Source organism: Lepidochelys kempii, chromosome 2 (assembly GCF_965140285.1).
Source record: "Lepidochelys kempii isolate rLepKem1 chromosome 2, rLepKem1.hap1, whole genome shotgun sequence".
Lineage (NCBI taxonomy): Eukaryota > Metazoa > Chordata > Testudines > Cheloniidae > Lepidochelys > Lepidochelys kempii.
Window position 1 is genome coordinate 85161238 of NC_136381.1, and position 20357 is coordinate 85181594.

Genomic DNA, 20357 nt, shown 5'->3' on the forward strand with positions numbered 1-20357 from the left:
GCTTTGGCTTGAAATTTTATATTCAGGCCTTTTTAAGCCAAGAACATTTAAATGACTCAGTCTAAACTAATGTTGCAGGGTAATAAGTTATTGTGTGTACTGTATATAAACCACAGGTCAAATCTTTTGTCATTTAGAACTTCAGATGAAGTTTGCCTGTTAGGACTGAGCAAGAGTGCAAGCTTTGGCTCATTATGAATAAGTAGACTAGATAATCCCATAAAATGTGTAAATAGGTCCTCTGTAACCCTCTGTGCCACTTTAGCATTTAGAGAAGCATATTACTGAAATGATACTGCACTAAAACTGGCACTAAAATCATCTCTTCTTTAGATGTAGCTTGTTAATACATTTTTGCCATTCATTGCTGAAGCCAGAAAAAGTGTGGTCTGCTGCCAAAAATGGCTTCAGGATTTTAGTTTGCTTTGATTACAACTATTTCAATCCACTTATATTTCTTTTTGTAATTATCTGTGAAGAGGGGTTTCAAACATATGAATTGCTAAGAGCAGTCTGCTATAGTTACTTTTTATGAAACCTTGTGTATACCTAAATTACTACACCTAGGGACGTGTGGTAAAAACTTTTCTGTAACACTGGTAATAGGAGTTCTGGCATAAACTTCAGTATATTCTCTGCCAGATACACCACGCTGCCTGGTGTAACGTGATAATTGTCAAATTCGTTGTCAGCAGCAGGAGTTTGGAAGTCATAGCTCTTCTTGATTCTTGTCAGTGGAATCACTGACTACGTAGTTTCTAGTTTATTTCATCCTGTCATTGTTCTTGTCTGCTCAATGTATCACTAGGGAAATGGAACTGATCTGCCAGTCGTGACATTGCTAGAAAGAGCAGAACCATGACAAAGTACAACTTGAGTTTCACATACCTGTCACCCCCGCCCAATGTGTTTTTTCTCAGTAAAGTACCAGTGGAGTTTAAAAGCAAGGGAAAAAAAGAATTGGCATTTTAAGCTTTGGGTGGGGGTGTTTCGCCTCAGCTTAATTTAGACAGGCATCTGAGGTCAGCAAGCTGAGAATGACTAGGCGGGTGATACTAAAGAAAGCCGTGTGAACACTGCTGGTGAAGAGGGTGCCCCTGAGGAGACTCTAATTTGAAGTATAATAATGGTCTAAGCTCTGCTGCTTGCCTTTCCAATTGCTTTTTAGACAATGGGGAATACTTCTCTTTTATGTGCTACTCAACACAATACAAGCTGATTTGGCCAAATTCATCCCTAATTTTGCACCATAACTTCAGTGGAGTTACACCAGGGAATTTTGCCTTCGCTCTTTGGTTTAGTAATACATATTCAGTCCAAAACTATGCTGTCTGTTATTGTCTCTGTCTAGTGATTTTAGAGCACAATGCCATGATACGATGCAATTCAGTACAAAAGGCCAAAAAGGCATTTGAAAACTGCCAGAACCGTAAAAGTGATGCTTCTCAGCTAACACGCACATTGGATAGTTGGCCTATGAGTTTTTTCCAAAATGGGGTTGGTATACCTGGGTATTTTCAAATGTATAGATATCCACACTAAACACACAGAACCAGGCCAAACATTGTTACAAAGGTATTAAGGCTTTTGGTTTAAATTGTAAGAGCTTGGGGTGTGTTGGGGGGGAATAGTCAGACATGCACATTCATTCTGCGTGTCCCTGGCTGGAGGCCTAAAGCGAGCTTAACTAAACTGAGGAGAGAAGGTAAAGGAAGTGAAAAACCTATGCAGGCAAGAAATAAAACTCCTGAGCCAGTTTGTGTTGTCAATGATATCAATGCAAATCTGAAGTAACTCTATTGATCTCCCTGGACTTCAGATTTAAATCCATGTTACTGAGATTAGCGACTGCCTCATTAGATTAAAAACCAAACACAGGTATTATTCAGTTAGGAATAAATTAAACACTTGCAGTTCACCTTTGCCCTTATAAAAGTTTTTAAAGTATAACTTTTCAGTAGTTTAATGTCATGATGAAAGCAAAAAAATATTATATGAATCAGTAAAAAGTGTATATTCCATTCTTTAATCCTGTATCCTGTGGATAGAATTACCTAGGTAACTTTCAGCAAAACTTTGTGGTGCCTGGTTCTTTAATTTTCCCCTCTCATTACAGTTCTAGAACTTAGTATCCGTCTACAAAACTCAACCAGGAAGGGCCAGTGAGTTTTTTTCATTGGGAGCTATCATATGATGCAGGTACTATGAGAGCATGGAATTTTTTAGATAAACCTTCCAAAAGAGTGTAAGGCCATGGGTAAATTTACTTTTCTGAGATGGAGAATAAGAAACAAACCACCCAAGATAAGAGTGAAGATGCAGGATTTCTCATTACTGTCATCTTCAATTAAATGTCACATTTGCAGGGCAAAGTTCTTACAATAACAGTCCTAAAATAACACTTGTGAATTCCAGCGTATTTGTTAGAGACTCAGGACTACAGACAGCATATCTCAGTGTGTAATTAGGAATTGATCATGCACTGTCACAAACTCTTCCCATTTTCCACACTGGCCTAAACAATGGAGGTACACTTCCCTCACTTGTCAAATGAAGATCACCACAAATAGCAAACAATAACCAACACTAAGGCCCTGTCTATACTTACCAGGGATCGACACTGCTGCAATCAATGAAGGGCAGGTCAATTTAGCAGATCTAAGGAAGACCAGCAAAATCAAACTCAGAGAACTCTCCGCGGTCGGCTGCAGTAGTCCCCTAGAATGAGAGGATTAAGGTAAAGTGAAGGGAGAGTGTCTCCTGTCAACACAGCACAGTGTAGACACCATAGTAAATCTACCTAAGCTACATTGACCCCAGCTACGTTATCCCCATAGCGTAGACAAGGCCTAAGTCAGTACTACGAATACATTAATAAACTAAAATTATTACTACCCTATACCTCTTCATTGTGTTCACCAGAGTTCGAATTTGTGGTAGATACTACTTTTTCCCCCTTCAATGTAAAAGGCCTTGTGAGTGATTCAAACCGCTGGAGTCTATACATTTGTAATCTCCAATTTATTTAGACAAAAATTTTACATTTCACCCGCACAGTGTCCATTGTAATTACCACTGTAGCCAGCCAATAGAATGATATACTTATGCCCTGCAGCATTCACATGTTCCTATACAAAAAAAACAGCCAGGTACATATCATACCATCCTGCCAACATCTGCACTGGGTTGAATTTCACCTTCATTGCATAATATTAGGTGTCATATGTACTGTACAACTTAGGCACAATAGGTAAAATTTCCAGACACACCTAGGGAAATGTCTATGCTGCAGTTAGCCACACCGGGCTGGCCTGTGCCAGCTGATTCAGACTCACGGGGCTCAGGTTAAAGGGATGTTTAATAGAGGTCTAGACGTTTGGGCTCAGGCTGCAGCCTGAGCTCTGGAACTCTCCTACCTTGCAGGGTCCTAGAGCCCTGGCTCCAGCCCAAGCCCAAAAACATACACATCACAGTTAAACGGCTCCTTAGCCTGAGCTCCAGTGAGCGGTCATGGACCAGCTGCCGGTTTTTAGTTGTAGTATAGACATATCCATACACTAAGAGACCAAGGAGCATATGAAACTCAATGACTTGCAGTAAGTCTTAAGCTCATAAATAATTTAGGACCTTTTGAAAATGTTACACAGTGAGCAGTGTTAAGGGGCAATTATTATTCTTAACTTTGAATGTCCTTGCCTTTCAGATGTTAATGATTTTTGTATAACAATGTTAAAAAGAGAAGGAAATGGAAGCTCAACATACATTGCCATGCTGTGTAGTTCATGGGCCTGTTCTGATCTCACCGACACCAGTGTAAATCAGACCTAATTTTACTGAAGTCAATGGATTTAGACAAGTGTAAAATTGTATATATTATAGTAGTTATCTTCTGTGGTTAATTCAAATAGAGATGGAATTGCTTAAAATGAATAAGGCAGGTTTTTGATGGAGAGCAAGGATTGGGAGTAAGGTTCTTTGCACTAAGAAACTTTTTTTAGCACCTTTCCTATCTTTTAAATCTATATAAAAATTAACCCCCCATGCAAATAACAGACATTCACTTTCAGGAAGACATTACATTTCTAAGATTCAGTTAGGACTAAATTTTTTACAAATATGTTGTAAATGCAATCAAAAGGGATTTGAAATAGAACAGCTACACAACTATTATCACATCAACACTATCTGGCACTGATATCATACAGTACACTGGCTCTCCTACTGGAAAAGTCCTTTTACAATGACCCTTCCAAACAATGAATTTTTCAGTAAACTGTGACCCTGGATCTGCCTTCAGTGTCATAAAGTTTTTAAAACAGAAGAACATTGATTTTTTTTTTATTATTCTGTCTTCAGAAAGGAAAAACAAAAACTCGCAATTTAATTGTTTGTTTACAGAAGTATAAATGTAATGGGTTTTATGAATTTTCTCAGATGGATAATATTTGACTTTCCTCTCTCTACCAATACTTAGCTGAAAATCAACCAAGAATACCACTGCAGATACCACAAGAAAGAACTCCTCTGCAGCCACCACAGCCAAGAATAGTAATACAGCCACCACAACAAGGAGCCCCTCTTCAGCCATCACAACCAAGAACTCCACTACAACCATCATTACCAGGTTCATCCGCTTTACCACTTTTGCCTGGATCAACTGGGATCATTATGGAGACTGGACAGGCTGGTCCTCCTGGCACAGTTGTAATGTCAGGAAGTGCACGGCCTAAAGGCATAGATGGTCAGTATACCATGCCCGTAGCTGAAGGATATGCAGGAGCACCAGGTGAGCAAACTGAAATGTTATCCAAGTGATCACTTTATAATATTAGACCCCAAAGCCAGTGTTTCTGGACTTACGTTATGTTGAAGTATAGAACAACACATAGCTCTGCTAAGATGCTAGACTAGCAGGGCCTTTCATCAATCAGTAAGACAAGCTGAGCTGTCAGATTCCAGCAGTGAGTTTGTTACTCTTCCCACAAAGTGACATTAAAGCTGTCCTGGGTGCACAGGACATATTGGGGCTGGCTACAGGATAGAAGGTGGCAGAACTGGAGTGTGATGCACTTTGCCAGTCCCCTGCAGGATATGAAATGATGCTTAACTGGCATATGTTAGAGTTGTTATCTGAGAACAGCCTTTGGCTAATTTAATTTGCATGATGTCTATTTTGGCCGCAGCTGGCAACAGGACCAGAGGAGACAGAAAGAAGGCCTCAAGCTAACTTCACCTCCCCAGCCAAAGCTGCACCAAGCATAATCTCAGTACGATTGCTGTGTAGTCCTCAGTCGTGCATCCGATGAAGTGAGCTGTAGCTCACTAAAGCTTACGCTCAGATCAATTTGTTAGTCTCTAAGGTGCCACAAGTAGTCTGTATTCGCAAAAAGAACAGGAGTAACACGGCTGCTACTCTGAAATACGTCCCACTAGGGTAGCTTAAAATAACCTGTTTTGCCACAGTACACACAACAGAGCCGATGCACTGTAATGAGGAACATGGTCCCCTTTGCTATGGCTGCTACCGTTTTTTTAACAGTCTTAGTGGTACGAGTTTCTGCCTTCTGATACTGTGCACTTGTTTAAATGAGTTGCTATTTGATAAAAAGAAAATATTACTAAACTGTTGTGATATTTAGACTATGTTGTACTCTTATTCAGTGTGTAATATAACTTCTTTTGTTTTGTAGGGTATCCAAAATCTTCTCCACCTTCTACAGACTCGCAAGGTAATCCAGTTGCTATATAGGAATTATTTGAACAAATATTCACTTATTTCATAAATAGAAAATTCTAGTAGGGTGAAATTGAAGAGCAAGAATGTGAACGCTTTTAGGGCACAAGCACAGTTCTGATCTCTTTATACTGGAAAGGGACAACCACCAGGGATGATAGCTTTCTCCCCTTTTTATTCACACTAGCACTCCTGTCCTGGCCCAGAGGATGCACAGGGCATGTGGAGTATGAGAAGGTAATGGAGAAAGTGGCACTTAACATATATTTTAATTTTTTCTTTCACTGCCTGGAAAGTCACTACTGAGAGAACTAACTGAAAATTATGGGTCATTTTCAGGATTTTAGCCTTAACTTTAAAGGGACTCTAATACTGTCCTGCCAACCCCAAGTGTTCAAAAATAATGAGTCAAGCCCAAAAAAATCAAACACTCGTTTCATGGAGATGGTAAAAATCTGATTTTTAAAAAATAATAATTTGGGGGTTCTTTTTATTTGCCTTCTGGTTTTTGAGCCTTTAAGGGTTAATTTTTTCATACTTTTTTCTGCAACCCTCAGGGCTAATAACTTATATTTTTCTTTTCAAATGAAAACTGAGATGCTTACATAAACATATGACTCTAGAAGCTGGAGCTTTAATAAAAACACCAAATATCACAAACTTCAGTTTGCAACACTATTGTTGACTTAATTATCCTATTTTAAACAAGCACATTGCTTACCTATTTTACCAAGAATACTTTAGATTATTTAAAAAATCCAGTTTACTTTTCATTGTTTATGCCCTTTGTTCACTTTAACTTTCATTGTCCAAGAGGAGAGAAATAAATAAATGAAACTAATTTCACTTTTGTTTATATTCATTTTAACTTACAGGTTCTCAGTGTTGCATGTCTAGGTTCCAAGCACTATATCGGAGTGTTTAGTTAAATAAACTAGTTTCGTTTATTTGAACTGTTGTACTTTCTGTGCATCACTATACACCAATACATTTGGATTACAAAAAGTGTAAACCTTTCAATAAATGAATTATTAGTTTGATTAGCCCAAATATTAGTTTGCTAGGTGATCTGACTACCCTACAGCCTTTAAAAAAATCTTTTAGTTTAGCCCTTTTTATATCTAAGCAATGAATATTCTTACCCTGGATCAAATGGATCCTCCTACACTCTCTTCACAGAGAATGATTTAATCAAATTCTTGTTTGAAGAAATGTCAGCAACAGATAAAAATGAAACATTAGAATTTTATGGCCTCTGAAGGCACTTTCTTAGGACTCTGTTCTCTGGGGCTAAGAAAATTGCAGAGACAAGGCATGACAAATTGGTCTGGGAATTGACATGAAGACAATTGTAAGAGTTCATGCTACAATCTTGAGGTTAAAACTAACAGATTAGAAACTTAATGTAGCCTTAGAGGAGGCTTTGTATTTGGGAAGTGTGGGGGTGGGAACAAGCAGCAATCGGTTAGGGTTCTGGAAAGGGATAAGAAATAAAGAAAAAAATTATTGGTGTCAACAAAAGCCATGATAAATGTCTAGACATACGTATTAAGATCCTACTCTCACAGTGTTTTTTTCCTTTGTACCTGTATTTGCATTTTATAGACAACAGTATTTTCACTGGCTGATGGTTAAATTGTATGAAACACAACAGTATAATATTCTTTAAATGTTAATGATGTTGAGATACGTAAACAGTGTTTTATTGTGGCAGCCATTATTTGCACTCCGGAAATATATTAAAGGAAATAGACACCACCCAATCTCCCAGCTAGAGAGGAATATTTAGTAAAGAGATTTCCTTTGCTAAATCTCTATGCTTTTTCTTAATTGCCCTAGACTATAATTAGTAAAACTGAAAATAATTGTATTATTTACATTATATATACACACCCAATATGTAACAGCCTCCATCTCAAAGTGCCTCAGAAACTCAGATATCAGATGCACTCATATAACACAGTGATGAACATGATATAAAAACCTTGGTGTAGATCCTCAGCTGATGTCAGTGGAGCTGTGATAGTTTATAAGAGCTGAGGATGCACCCTGGTAGTTAGTATTGCAGTGTACACATACAAACATCACTGAAAGGCAGCGAATAGCAATTAGCACCCTACAAAACAGCTGTTGCCAGGGCTGACTTTAGACTTGCTGGGGCCCAGAGCCGGGGCCCGAGTCCCACCACCTGGGGTCAAAGCCTGAGGGATTCAGCCCTGTGTGGTGGGGCTCAGGTTACAGGCCCCCCACCTGAGGCTGAAGCTCTTGGGCTTGGGCCCCCTCCACACCCAGGGCAGTGGGGCTTGGGTTTTGCCCCTCCCTCCCCCCACCTGGGGCAGTGAGGCTTGGGCAGGCTCAGGCTTCGGTCCCCCCTCGTGGGGTCATGTAGTAATTTTTGTTGTCAGAAGGGTGGCCCAATGAAGTTTGAGAACCCCTGCTAGGTGTCATCAAATCTTTAACATCCATGCAGAGCAGGACCCCCATTTTTAATTTCTCATCCAAAGACGTACATCCCATCAATTTTATGTTCTGAGTTTATCTCTCAAAAGAACATAGGGCTGAGCTGACCCTTCTTGTATTTGAATGTGTGCTTCCCAAAACAAGAGGCTTTTCAAGCCTGAGACTTAGATTACTAGACCATCCCACCCAGCACTCTTTCTTCTCCTGTATAGTTTCTACAGTTTTGGAAGTGTTATAAGTGCCGAGTTGATGGCTCTGCTCCAATCCCCTGGACTGGTCTTATCCTCTTCTTGGGTGATAATTTCCATATTTTCTGTATCACAGAATTTCATCTAACCTCTTCAAGTTCAGGAATAGCCGCTGACATACAACTAACGGCTAAAGTTCAAGTTCACCTGTAGTTCAATAAAAATTAAAAAAATCCAAGAAAATAATGCTTTGCACGTCTTATCCAAAGCTCTTCAAGTATTTTACAGATGTTAATGAATTAAATCTTATAGTTCACTTATGAGGTAAGGAAGTAAATGTTAGCTGTATTTTACAGGCAAAGGAGCTGAAACAAAGAAAGATTAAATGACACCGGATCAAAGTGGATCCTCCTAATCTCTCTCTCTCTACAGAACAATTTTAGTTAAATCATTGTTGACAGAAATAGCAGCAGCAGATAAAACTGACATACTAGAATTTTATGGAGTCTGGAGCCATTTTCTTAGAATCTTTGCTCATTAGGGGTTGAGAAAATTTCAGACACAGGCCATGGCAAATAGGATTGGGAATTGATGAGAGAGCTTGTAAGAGCCCTAAGTCGCACAGCAAGTCAAGGACTGAGCCAGGAACAGGACTTGGATCTTCTGATTCTCAGTCCTATGCCTTAACTATTTCCTCTCACGCTTCCCTGTCCACAGTCTTCATTAACACAGTTTGTGAAGATTGCATACTTATACTAGAGTTTCACTGTTCTTATACTATCCTTTGGGCTGTAATACTTTGGTTTAATGTTGGTGTGCGGGTGCTGGGTGGTGGTAGCCTGTGATATATGGAAGGGCAGTCTAGATGAACTACTTTCTTGCCGTAAATTGCATCTTGCAGTCTAGATGAACTACTTTACTTTCCTTTCTTGCCGTAAATTCTACGACCGTGTCTGGTTTCTATCCATCACTTTAGAACTTTTTCTTCTCACCAATGATGGTGACAATACTCTGGTTTGCATTCGCTTGTATTAAATCTGTGAGCCTAAGATAAATAATTTCTCTGTATTTTCCTTTGCACCGTTAGCCGTTTACTGTTTGTGTTTACTTGTTAGGCTCGAGGGAAGAGCTCAATTCACAAAAGCTTGTTGCAAAGATGTTGTTTTAAAAATTGCTGAAATTGGCTGATGTCTAGGTATGTGATATTTGAAGAGGAATTGGGTAGGCGACGTGGATATTTAAGGGGACCAGTAAGTAGGTGACACAGTGAGCATTCTCTCACCTTGAACTCAAAGATGGGATTTGGAAGAACATAAATTCACTTGCATCTTGTCTTTTAACAGATCTAGGGGAGAAACCTAATTAAACTAAGCAGAGAGAGTGTTTTTGGGGGCCAGACTTCAGTGGCAAGTGTTGCAAACAAACAAACAGCCTGACACACCTCAGGGCCAGACCTTCAGTTGACGTAAATCAATGTACCTTCATTGACTTCAGAGGAGCTACAGCGCTTTATACCACCTGACTTCCCTCAAACTATTTATGACTTGTCTGCATGGCACCAGCAAGGTGCAGTACAGCGGTGTGAGTTGTAAAAAACACTAATGTGCTGTGCTCTAACTGCCCTGGGTAGACACTACTGGCGCAGTGCAAAAGATACCTAGTCCACATTAATATAACACCGCTCTGGCACGCTTTGCCATGCCGTGTAGACAAGCCCCTAGGCTTACTTAGGGGCAATTTCAGAGGTGAATCTAAGAGAGTCTATGATATGTAACTTCATCCTTCCAGGACCCACCATCTGAAAGGGAGTAAGTTACACTTCCATAGACTCAGACAGACTCTCACACACTGACTGACATGTAACTTACAGACTTATGCTTCCTTTTCTATACTGTTCTATACATGTTCTTATACTATCCTCATCATTGTAGTATCTGAGTGCCTTCCGATGCATTAAGCAGTTTGATGAACATCTGTCACATGTGGTTCATGCTTTCCATGGGCGGTGGGTATAATAGGCCAGGGGAGGCTAAGCCTCCCCTGGTGCAGCTGCTGTCAGCGGACTCCCAGGTGCAGATTTTGGCGGTTTACATGAGGGAAGTTTTTGCTTATTAATATGATTAAAAGCTCAGGTTCTTCAGGAAGAACGGGGTGGCTTGGAGTCTCAGGAGGGGAGGCGCAGCTGGAGAGCTGGAGCAGCTTGGGCTGATCATGGGTGGGAGGGAAGGGTCGGGGCTCCTCCAGCTGTGTGTATGTGGGGGGGCCACTCAGGTGGAAGTGGGGGGCGGGGGCAGGGTTAGGCAGCTAGCCACCATGATTTTTCTCTGTCATCTTTAAATGGGGGAGGGAAGAGGAAATTGTGTGTGAAGTGTAGTGTGGTGTGTTGGTTGTGGGATTCTATTTCATCTCTGAATACAGCCCATTGAGTCTTGAGGAGTCATAGGTCTTGTAACTTACATGCTAAAAAGCCAGAAGAGAGGAGAGCAGCAGGAGCAGATGGAAGCTAAATTAGGTCACCCCAATATTTTAACTCCACTATCTTATGACTCCTCAGCATACAAATTACATCAACTTAGATTCCCATGCATTTCCATATCAGTAGGTGTAATTAGCCCTACCAGAGTCTAACTGACAGGAGCATACAGAATGTTAACTTGCAGGTCACTCCGAAACTGACCAAAGGACTTTCTTGCATATGAGAACCCTGGCTAACAAACTGTACTGCCTGCCTATCTGCAGCAATAAAGCACGTTACCTACATTTTTATTTATGCTTTTCTTTCTATTTTTATAGTTCCACAATGCAACATGCTTTTATTTGAGATACTGAGTTTTCAAAGCTGAAACTCAGACAGAGAAAATAACTTCAATCTTGTGGGGAAGAACAGAATTGGTAGGTAATGGCACACAGTGGAGACCTTGCAAGAGGTCATGTTCGACCTCTCCAAATGCTACTGTGAGAGCCACTGACAGACTTGAGTGATTTGAAAAGTATTAGGTATGGGTGGGATTGGCTGCATTGCCTTCTTCCACTCACTACCTACTAAAAAACCCAGTTGTCTTTTTTTTCCTATTTCTCTTTTGTATCGTGTAGTTAAAACTCTGAGTGGATGCTGTACTAGGGAAATATGAAAATCTGAAGCAATTTCAGCTGTAAGATCTTTGTAAAGATAGGAATGTTAATCCAAAGAGCATTAGTGCAGAGTGTCTAAGAGAAACCAGAGGTAGTTTTTGAGAGCTGTTGTGCTGGTCCAGTAGTGGAGAATGATCTTCTGAGAGGAAGCACAAACCATGCAAAGGAGCAGGGCATTATCACTGACTGGAGAAGTGAATAAGGATATCAGCCAGGAAGATGAACCAGGCAAAGCTGAGGGAATCGGGCTGAAGGATTAAGATGAGAAAACTCCAGTTCAGGAAGAGTATGGCACACAGTTGGCAGGGATTATTCAGGCAGGAGCAGCCAGCGGCGGCATAGCTCCTGAAGAAGGGAGCTCAGAAAGCAGCATGAAACAGCTGAGTTGAAATCCTGGCCCCAGTGAAGTCTATGGCAACACTCTCATGGCACTGTAGGCCATTCGTCTTGCAGACCCTTCTTCTCAAGAGGAGCATGTGTTAAAGAACACTCTGGTAGGTGAACCCAGTTGCCAAGCTCTTCTGCTGCTCGTGGGTGGGTTGTAATGTGGGAGGAAACGTTATGGCTCTCGGTCCTTTTGTGGTGAGGTAATTGGAAAATGACCCAGTGGCACTCATGCCAGCCTCTCCAGATCGACAGAAAACAATGTGTGTGCAAGACCACAAACTCACTCACTCTACTATAAGCACCAAGAGTAAAAGGCAACATCTTTATTCTGATTGGCTCTGGATTCTGTTCTCTTCCCCATTCTAGGACCTACTGCTGCTGCCACCTCTCTGGTGTCTTTTTCGGCTGGTCTTACCCAGAAGCCTTTTCCCAGTGACGCAGGCGTGGTCCATTTTAACAAAGTGCTTGTGAATGATGGAGACTATTATAATCCTAACACAGGTAACAGCCAAAAAGGGACATACAGGGGAGCTGGGAAGCTGGTTGGGCAATATCATGGGATAGAGACATTATTAGATTATCTTAAGTGTTACCAGGGTGCTTGTGCTGGAGAAACAAAATACATTGTTCTATAGTATAAATCAGACACACCTTGGTTAAAACTACCTGTCACACACTGACACTGGAGGATGATCCAGCCTTTAAGTGCAAGTATCTATACATTCACAAAAAGGCTTTGTTATAGGGAATTCAGGTTACTTAGCAGAGCCTTGTATCCTTCCAGAACATGAAAGTTGGCAGCAGAAAATTTAAACACCCCTGCCATCTCTGTAATCTCCATGACTCCTCACAGCAGGGATTAGGGGACGGAGCAGAGTTAAGGATATGGGAGGCATGACTGTAATTCTACATTTCCTGGTTTTCTATCTCTTAGAGATGTGTTTATGGGTACCAGCTTCTATGTTCTGGAAGCGTACAAGGCCCTGCTTAGCAACATTAATTTCCCTTTAACAATGTTTTTGGTTAGTGAATTTCCTTTGTTGCTTGAGAAATTGGTGGTTGTGAGGGGGACATGACTGAAGGACCCTTTCGGGGGCAAAGGATGGAGTTTCCTGGACACAGGTAGTTGCGCTTCAGCCACTAGTTCCTGGCTCCTCTAGATGTAGGTACCTTTGGAGGGTTATAGGAAAGTGGAAACTGAGGGGCTGTGAGAAGTGCAGGTACCAGCTGGAGGCCAAGGCTCTGTACACTACTTGTGCCCAGGAGAGGCTGATCGCAAATCCCAGAGCCTTTACCGCAGATGAGGGAGAAGTGGGTGAAGGAGGAATTTAGAGTCCCCCTTTGCCCCAGGAGTGGTTGAGGCATTCTCTTGCCTGCCTTCCTCTTTTGAAAGCTTCATGACATTTGCAACTGCCACTGCATACCCCAGGAGGCATGCAGATGAGTGGTGAAACTTCATCTCAATGAGAAAAGGAGTACTTGTGGCACGTTAGAGACTAACCAATTTATTTGAGCATAAGCTTTCATGAGCTACAGCTCACTTCATCAGATGCATCCGATGAAGTGAGCTGTAGCTCATGAAAGTTTATGCTCATATAAATTGGTTAGTCTCTAAAGTGCCACAAGTCCTCCTTTTCTTTTTGCGAATACAGACTAACATGGCTGTTACTCTGAAACCGTTCATCTCAATGGTTATATTCTTCTCCTTTCCCATCATCACCTAGTCTGAATACTGTGAGCCTCTGGCATATTAACAGGTTTCAGCGTGGTAGCTGTGTTAGTCTCCAAGGTGCCACAAGGATTCCTCGTTGTTTTTGCTGATACAGACTAACAAATTTACTTGGGCATGAACTTTCATGGGCTAGAACCCACTTCATCGGCTGCATGGAGTGAAAATACAGGAGCAGGTATAAATACATGAAAGGATGGGGGATTGCTTTACCAAGTGTGAGGTCAGTCTGATGAGATAAATCAATTAACAGCAGGATACCAAAGGAGGAAAAATAACTTTTGAAGTGGTAAGAGAGTGGCCTATTACAGACAGTTTACAAGAAGGTGTGCGTAACAGTAGGGAGAAATTAGTATTGAGGAAGTTAAGTTTAGGTTTTGTAATGACCCAACCACTCCCAATCTGATAGTTTCCTGTTCTGCATCTTCTAAGAGTCTTGAATACATCTTGGAGTCTGTTTTTTGAAGGTTTTTTTTGTTGAAGAATTGCCACTTTTAGGTCTGTTATTGAGTGACCAAAGAGATTGAAATGTTCTCCGACTGGTTTTTGAATGTTATAATTCCTGATGTCAGATTTGTGTCCATTTATTCTTTTGCGTAGAGACTGTCCAGTTTGGCCAATGTACATGGCAGAGGGGCATTGCTGGCACATATCACATTGGTAGATGTGCAGGTGAATGAGCCCTTGATGGTGTGGCTGATGTGGTTAGGTCCTATGATGGTGTCTCTTGAATAGATATGTGTACAGAGTTGGCACTGGGGTGTGTAGCAGGGTTTGGTTCCTGGGTTGGTGTTTGTTGTGTGTAGTTGCTGGTGAGTATTTGCTTCAGGTTGGGGGGCTGTCTGTAAGCGAGGATTAGCCTGTCTCCCAAGATCTGTGAGAGTGAGGGATCATCCTTCAGGACAGGTTGTAGATCCTTGATGATGAGGTTTTAGTGGTGTTCTGTTACTTTCTTTGTTGGGCCTGTCTTGTAGTAGGTGACTTTTCAGTACCCTTCTGGCTCTGTGTTTCTTCACTTCAGCGGGTGGGTATTGCAGTTTTAAGAACGCTTGATAGAGATTCTGTAGGTGTGTGTCTGAGGGATCGGAGCAAATGCGGTTGTATCTTAGAGCTTGGCTGTAGACAATGGATTGTGTGATGTGGTCTGGATGAAGGCAAGTATAGCTGTCAGTAGGTTTCCAGTATAGGATGGTGTTTATGTGACCATCTCTTATTAGCACTGTAGTGTCTAGGAAGTGGACCTCTTGTGTGGACTGGTCCAGGCTGAGGTTGAAGGTAGTGAACCTGCCAGTTCCCACAGGCCTTGTCTTCACTGATGCAAAAGATGTATTTTTAAGCTCAGGGGAACTGTGAGAGCTATTCTGAGGTTAAAAACTCAGTGAAGATGAGGCACTCTAGTTTTGCTAAGAGGCAATTAAACTTGCCAAGGTCAGCACTATACCCTTACCTAGTCCTGAGCTTAAGTCCCCATGGGTGTAGCATGCTCCTAGTTTCCCAATTCTCATCTCCCTTGGTATATATGACCTGCACTGCATGTACCCATTCTCCACTCCTCAACCCCCACTGGTGCTGAATGTTATAATGCCGAAGTCCCTTTATAGATCTAATCCTCCATTCCTTCCTTTTTGCCACCAGCTGTGGGGTGGGCACCTGTCCTCCATGCCCAGACTCAATTTTTTTCCCCTAACCTTGATTTCCACATTTTTCTGGATGCCCACCCTACTTAGGCTGCCCCCCGACTGTTTGACTCTGTCAACTTTGGCACACAGTACAGAACTATTACTTTGTGCTGGCTAGAGTTTTAGGGGGTGGTAATGATATCAGGGTAGATAATATGAGCAAACACCACAAATTGAAATCCTGCTCCAGACAAAGCCTGAGGGCTTGTCTACACATGGGTGTCATTTGGAATAACTATTCCACTTTAAATCCACATGCTATGGAATAACTGCCTCTTGTCAGCCCAAGAAAGACATCAGATAGAGCAGAGGGTGGTGAGATTTCTATATCAAATGGGCCTTTATTTTCCTTCCTCTACAGTGCTTATTCAGAGATCTGGGTTATGAGCAAGTGGATAACTTTTGTAGTTTTAAAATGAATGTCATTATTCCTACTGCACTGGAGAGTTTTCAATCAGTAAAACTAATTAAATGTCTTTGCAGGTATCTTCACATCTCCTTATGAAGGGCGCTATCTGATCACCGCTGTCCTTGCTCCTGAAAGGGATGAGTATGTAGAAGCAGTGCTGTCTGTCGCCAATGCAAGCGTTGCTCAGCTTCACACAGCTGGCTATAGAAGAGAACTGCTTGAGTATCACAAACCACGATCAAGGAAACGAACCTGTGGTGGTGCTGGAACATTCCATCTCGTTCTTCACCTGAAAGCAGGAGATGAAGTAAACATTGTAGTTACTGGGGGCAAGCTGGCCTACTCTGACTCTGATGAAATGTACTCCACATTTAGTGGAGTTCTTCTTTATCCTTCCATTGCTCATGTCTAGATTCCTCGTGAAAAGAAGGGTAAGCTATTCAGAAGAAATAAAATTTGAAGCTTTAATATATTCATTTTATATACTTGATTTGAGTGGTGGGTTTATGATCCGTATTTAACTCTGCCTTCCCCCCCCCCCACAAGACTTCTAAGTACTGCCACTGTAAAAGGCATGTTTACAACAGTTAAACTAACTCCTTCCCCCAAGCTGTACAAACAGTAAATTTGTACCCAGCCTGCATAGGTAGCTCTCTAATTTGCTCTTTTATTACTCCTTAATAAACAATTTGCCAATTTTCATCCCCCCCCCTCCCCCGTATCACCATCAGTTCCATAATCCTAAACCTGGTAATTTGAAATCCTACAATTCTTGTCCTCTGCTCTGCTACTTTCATGTTTCCACTCATGCAGAGATGAGGAAGTGATAATTACAATAGGACTGACCTGCTTTCTGCCCAGATATCGGGTTGTTTAGTATCTGAGCAACTGTTCTTTGGGTCAGCAGCCTTCATTTAAGAGAAAAGTAGCTCAAGAAATTATGGACAATGGTTACTCTGGGCAAAAAGGATATTGTTTGTCTGTCCAAAGGGCAAACCTCCATTCTCAGTTGCAAAATAAATCAATCATATCATATTCAACTGGAAACACATGTAAGGGGAGAGTTTGGCCCTGACTCAAGTACTTGATGCAAAACTGAGTTCCTTTTTCCCATATCAGCAGAAAGTGAGACAAGTAGAAGCTTCCTTTGAGTCATAGCACCTGGCTTTGAAAGCTTAAGACAAAAAACATTGAGAACAAACCTCATCTTTCCCTCCAGTATGAGTGCTACAGCTAGCAATGGGAAACTTAATTGTTATCTATGATCTATTACAAAAGGTGCATTCAACTGGGCTACCTTTCAAAAACTACACTTCCTTGTACCAATTTTCAGAGGTTTTACAATTAAAAAATTTCTTTGCCCTGATACTACGTGTCAAACCCACCAGCCACAGAAGGGACTATCAAAGCTGGCTGTAGCTAGTGTGCTGTCAAATACACAAAGTAAACTAAAAAACATTTTCTTTAGTCTTTGTTTTAGTAACCACATTACTTGTAGCAGCAGTGACAAACTTTCAGACAAGAGTGCATTTTACATTATGTACTCTAATGTACTGCAACCAGATGGCAGGCTTCCCTTTGGCCTGAGTAGATGAAATCAATTTTAGACTCCACTGTAGATTTCCTTGTGCCTTCATTAAAGTAACCAGTCAAATTATGTTTTAGCTCATTAAATCTGGTAGTATTTTGATCCCTTTTGCGGCTAGAAAAAAAAATCCAACAGCATATCTGAGTGGGAGCGTGCTGCAGATTTGTAAAATCTATAAACTGATGTTTTTAATAGTTTTATTTATAGCAGTAGTGTGTAAATATATTAACTTTTCTACTGATAAATCCAGAACAGCTTAGTCTCTGTCTGAATACAATTGTTAGGAGGTAAGCACTCTTTCCTGTGATGAGGTATGATAAATATATATCTAGTCAACATCTTGTTACAGCTGAGGTGGTAGCTTTGGGAAGCTACTTAAGAACTCTGTTCATTGCTTGGAAACAGAATAGCTCAGCTTGAGAAGCTTAATACATGCGCTACAGAAGAAACTATTTTACTCTATCATGGAATTGTGAGTCAAAGTTTCTTCATAGATTTGTTTGACTATAGTTTTTATAAGCAAAGTATCAGAATCTCTGTTAGAACTTTAACACAATCTTCAGCAAAAGTTGTTGGCACATTCTTGGTTTCCAGTGAGCAAGTTATAGCTAAGTTGAGGCTAGGATTTTGTGTGGTGTATAGTAGGAAAACTACTAAGTGGAGGAGCTGCTGTCTCTCAGCCAGTGACAGAAAGCACACCAAATGTGTTCCCCTTCTTTCCCTGAAACCACAGTGCAGCTTTAAGTGTTATAAAGCTACTTGCTTTGGCATACAGCATGCTAAGGGGGGTGTGTGGTGGGGAGTTTATTTTCCTCTGCCTTAAGTCTGCTTCATGCTTTCAAGCCATATCTTTTAGTGTAGACATAGACCATATGGCCTCACTCTCTGTGAGCCAACTATTAGGACAACCAATTTGCTCCTAGTATAGGCAAAGAAGTGAGAGACTCCTCCCAGAAGACTATGCTCTAAGAAGTTGGCTCCAGGCGATGTGTGAGTCAAGTGTTGTTACACTATTGGTGGCTGTCCTAGAAATGACTCATGGAAACAATGCGAGCTGAGCGCTCAGGGAAACCCAGCTGGCAGGGAAGCTCCCTTTAAAAAAAAAAAAAAAAAAAAAGCTTTGTCGAGTGATAGCCAAGTACAGGAGGTAGTGCTGCTGCTGACTTATCCAGAGAAGCCAGGCAGCTTGGAAATATAACATGAATGAGATCTTCAGTTTAACAGAAAACATCAGTCGAGCCTGTTATGTGCCTGGAAAGAATCCGAGAATAAAACATACAAGACAAAGATTTACAAGTGCTAGCATCTGTCATTCTATGGATGGGCAGACACATGACGACCTCTCAAGAATACTAGGACTATTGAGATGAGCTTACAAGATAGCATCATATATAAAAGGCAGTCAAAGCATAATACCCAGATCATTGGAGAACAAACAAGTATTTGTCAGCGCTATTCTAGAATTGAAGCCTGTATCCGGAAAGACAGATTCAACATAGTGGCCAAACATGACGAAGGATTTCTGAGTCCTGATGAGCAGATGTGATACATGTGGGGAAATGCAGAACAAGCAGCTAAAAGACAACAAACAATATTGCCCAACAGACCTTGGAGCAAAGTAGGAATGGACCTTTTCACCAAACACAACCTCATTTCTGGGCACTAGATGAACCACTATAGCAACCACCATAGACAAAGCAGCAGCATGGTATCCCAAACTGTTTAGATTCAGACAGACCACAAGTTACTTTTACTGAGTTTGTGCAACTTACCTGAGAATAGGAATTTAGTCACATCACAGCATTGACTGTTTTTTAAAAAGTGCAAAAAGCCAAAGCAAATATATGGCTAGCAATTCTTGAGTGGAGAAACACTCCCACAGACTGCAGTAATAGTAGCCCAGTACCATGCTTTATGTTAAGATGCTTGTGTATCATGGTGTCTAGCCCCAGCCTTACTACAGCAAGTAGTAATGAAAGAAATTGAATAGAGGACAGTGAAATATGCAGTCCACAGAAACTTGATCAGCAGGATACAGATGGACCAAGAGAGAACATAACAGTCTCAAAACACCACACTGCTACAGGAACCAAATGCAAGTCAGTCTCGTGTCATCACAAGTCAGACGCACACTCACTCCAAAATCAATCACCCGCAAGGTATGCGCCAGACTTTACGAAGCATGAAAGAACAATCCTTAAAAAATTAAGTAGGAATAAAAACCAGTTGGTGTTGTGTTAAGATATATGATATATGCTTTAAGAGTGTATAATATTAAATATTAAGCAGTTATAGTATTTATCTCAAACATGAGGGATTTTACAATAGACAGCTTTCAATAAGGGGCATTATTGTATGATAGTGCATAGAGTAATGTCTAGGAAGAGTGTAAGTGGAGGGAAAGTAAAGCTTAACAGTGCACTGTCTAGCCTCTCTTTTTAGCCTTGGAAAGAGAATATGTGCAGCACAGCCAGCAGAAGTGTAGTGGGTTTTTTTATTTTACAACAGACTGCTTTGCTATTCACCTTTGGCTCTTCCATCACAATTTCCACCTGGCTCTTGCCTGGGATTTAGGCCATCTCTGAGTCATCCAGTTTGAAACATTGGTCTAGGTTTTGTGGAGGTCTTAGCTACAAGAATAGAAATATTGCAGATGCAGTTTTTAGCTAGCCAGTCAGTTCAGCTGGTGCCTCTGCTCAGATGGCTCATCCTCCTCCTCACAGATCTCTTTGATGCAGGTGCAGAACAGTGTTCCCACACCAGAGCTGAGGAAAGACACTTGATTCAGAGAGGGCAATCTGACATACTTCAGTAATGATACAGCCTTGGATAGGTCTGCTTTTTCAAGGTAAAAAAATTGCATTGAGTGCATACCTTTTTGGAACTTGTGTTCTTTCCAAACCCAGCAGCACCACAACTAGTCTTTCTGTCAACTTCTTCCATTGCCATGGGTGCTCCGAGACATTAGGAGATGCAAAGTCTAACAAAGTCCTAACAATAGGTCTATGCACACTGAACTACAGGGTTTGCCATTCTAGTCCTGATGTTTGT

At 41.1% G+C, this 20357-nt stretch overlaps 2 protein-coding genes across 14 annotated transcripts in view; one reads left to right on the top strand and one right to left on the bottom strand.

Moving 5' to 3' along the window:
- Positions 1-16199, top strand: part of EMILIN2 (elastin microfibril interfacer 2) — a 53100-nt gene extending 36901 nt beyond the window's left edge. The window contains exons 5-8 of one of the 2 annotated variants that reach the window (XM_073331469.2): positions 4475-4786; positions 5691-5729; positions 12268-12402; positions 15793-16199. In XM_073331469.2, coding sequence (XP_073187570.2) covers positions 4475-4786; positions 5691-5729; positions 12268-12402; positions 15793-16130 — 824 coding nt within the window. In that variant the 3' untranslated portion in view covers positions 16131-16199. The remainder of the gene's footprint in view (positions 1-4474; positions 4787-5690; positions 5730-12267; positions 12403-15792) is intronic. The other variant, XM_073331470.2, reaches the window with a different exon arrangement.
- Positions 1-20357, bottom strand: part of LPIN2 (lipin 2) — a 140117-nt gene that overhangs the window by 46082 nt on the left and 73678 nt on the right. For 10 of the 12 annotated variants that reach the window (XM_078851545.1, XM_078851544.1, XM_078851554.1 and 7 more), the window contains one exon: positions 2609-2718. In XM_078851545.1, coding sequence (XP_078707671.1) covers positions 2609-2718 — 110 coding nt within the window. Of the gene's footprint in view, positions 1-2608; positions 2719-15265; positions 16008-20357 lie in introns of those variants that run through there. The other 2 variants (XM_078851557.1, XM_078851559.1) reach the window with 2 other exon arrangements.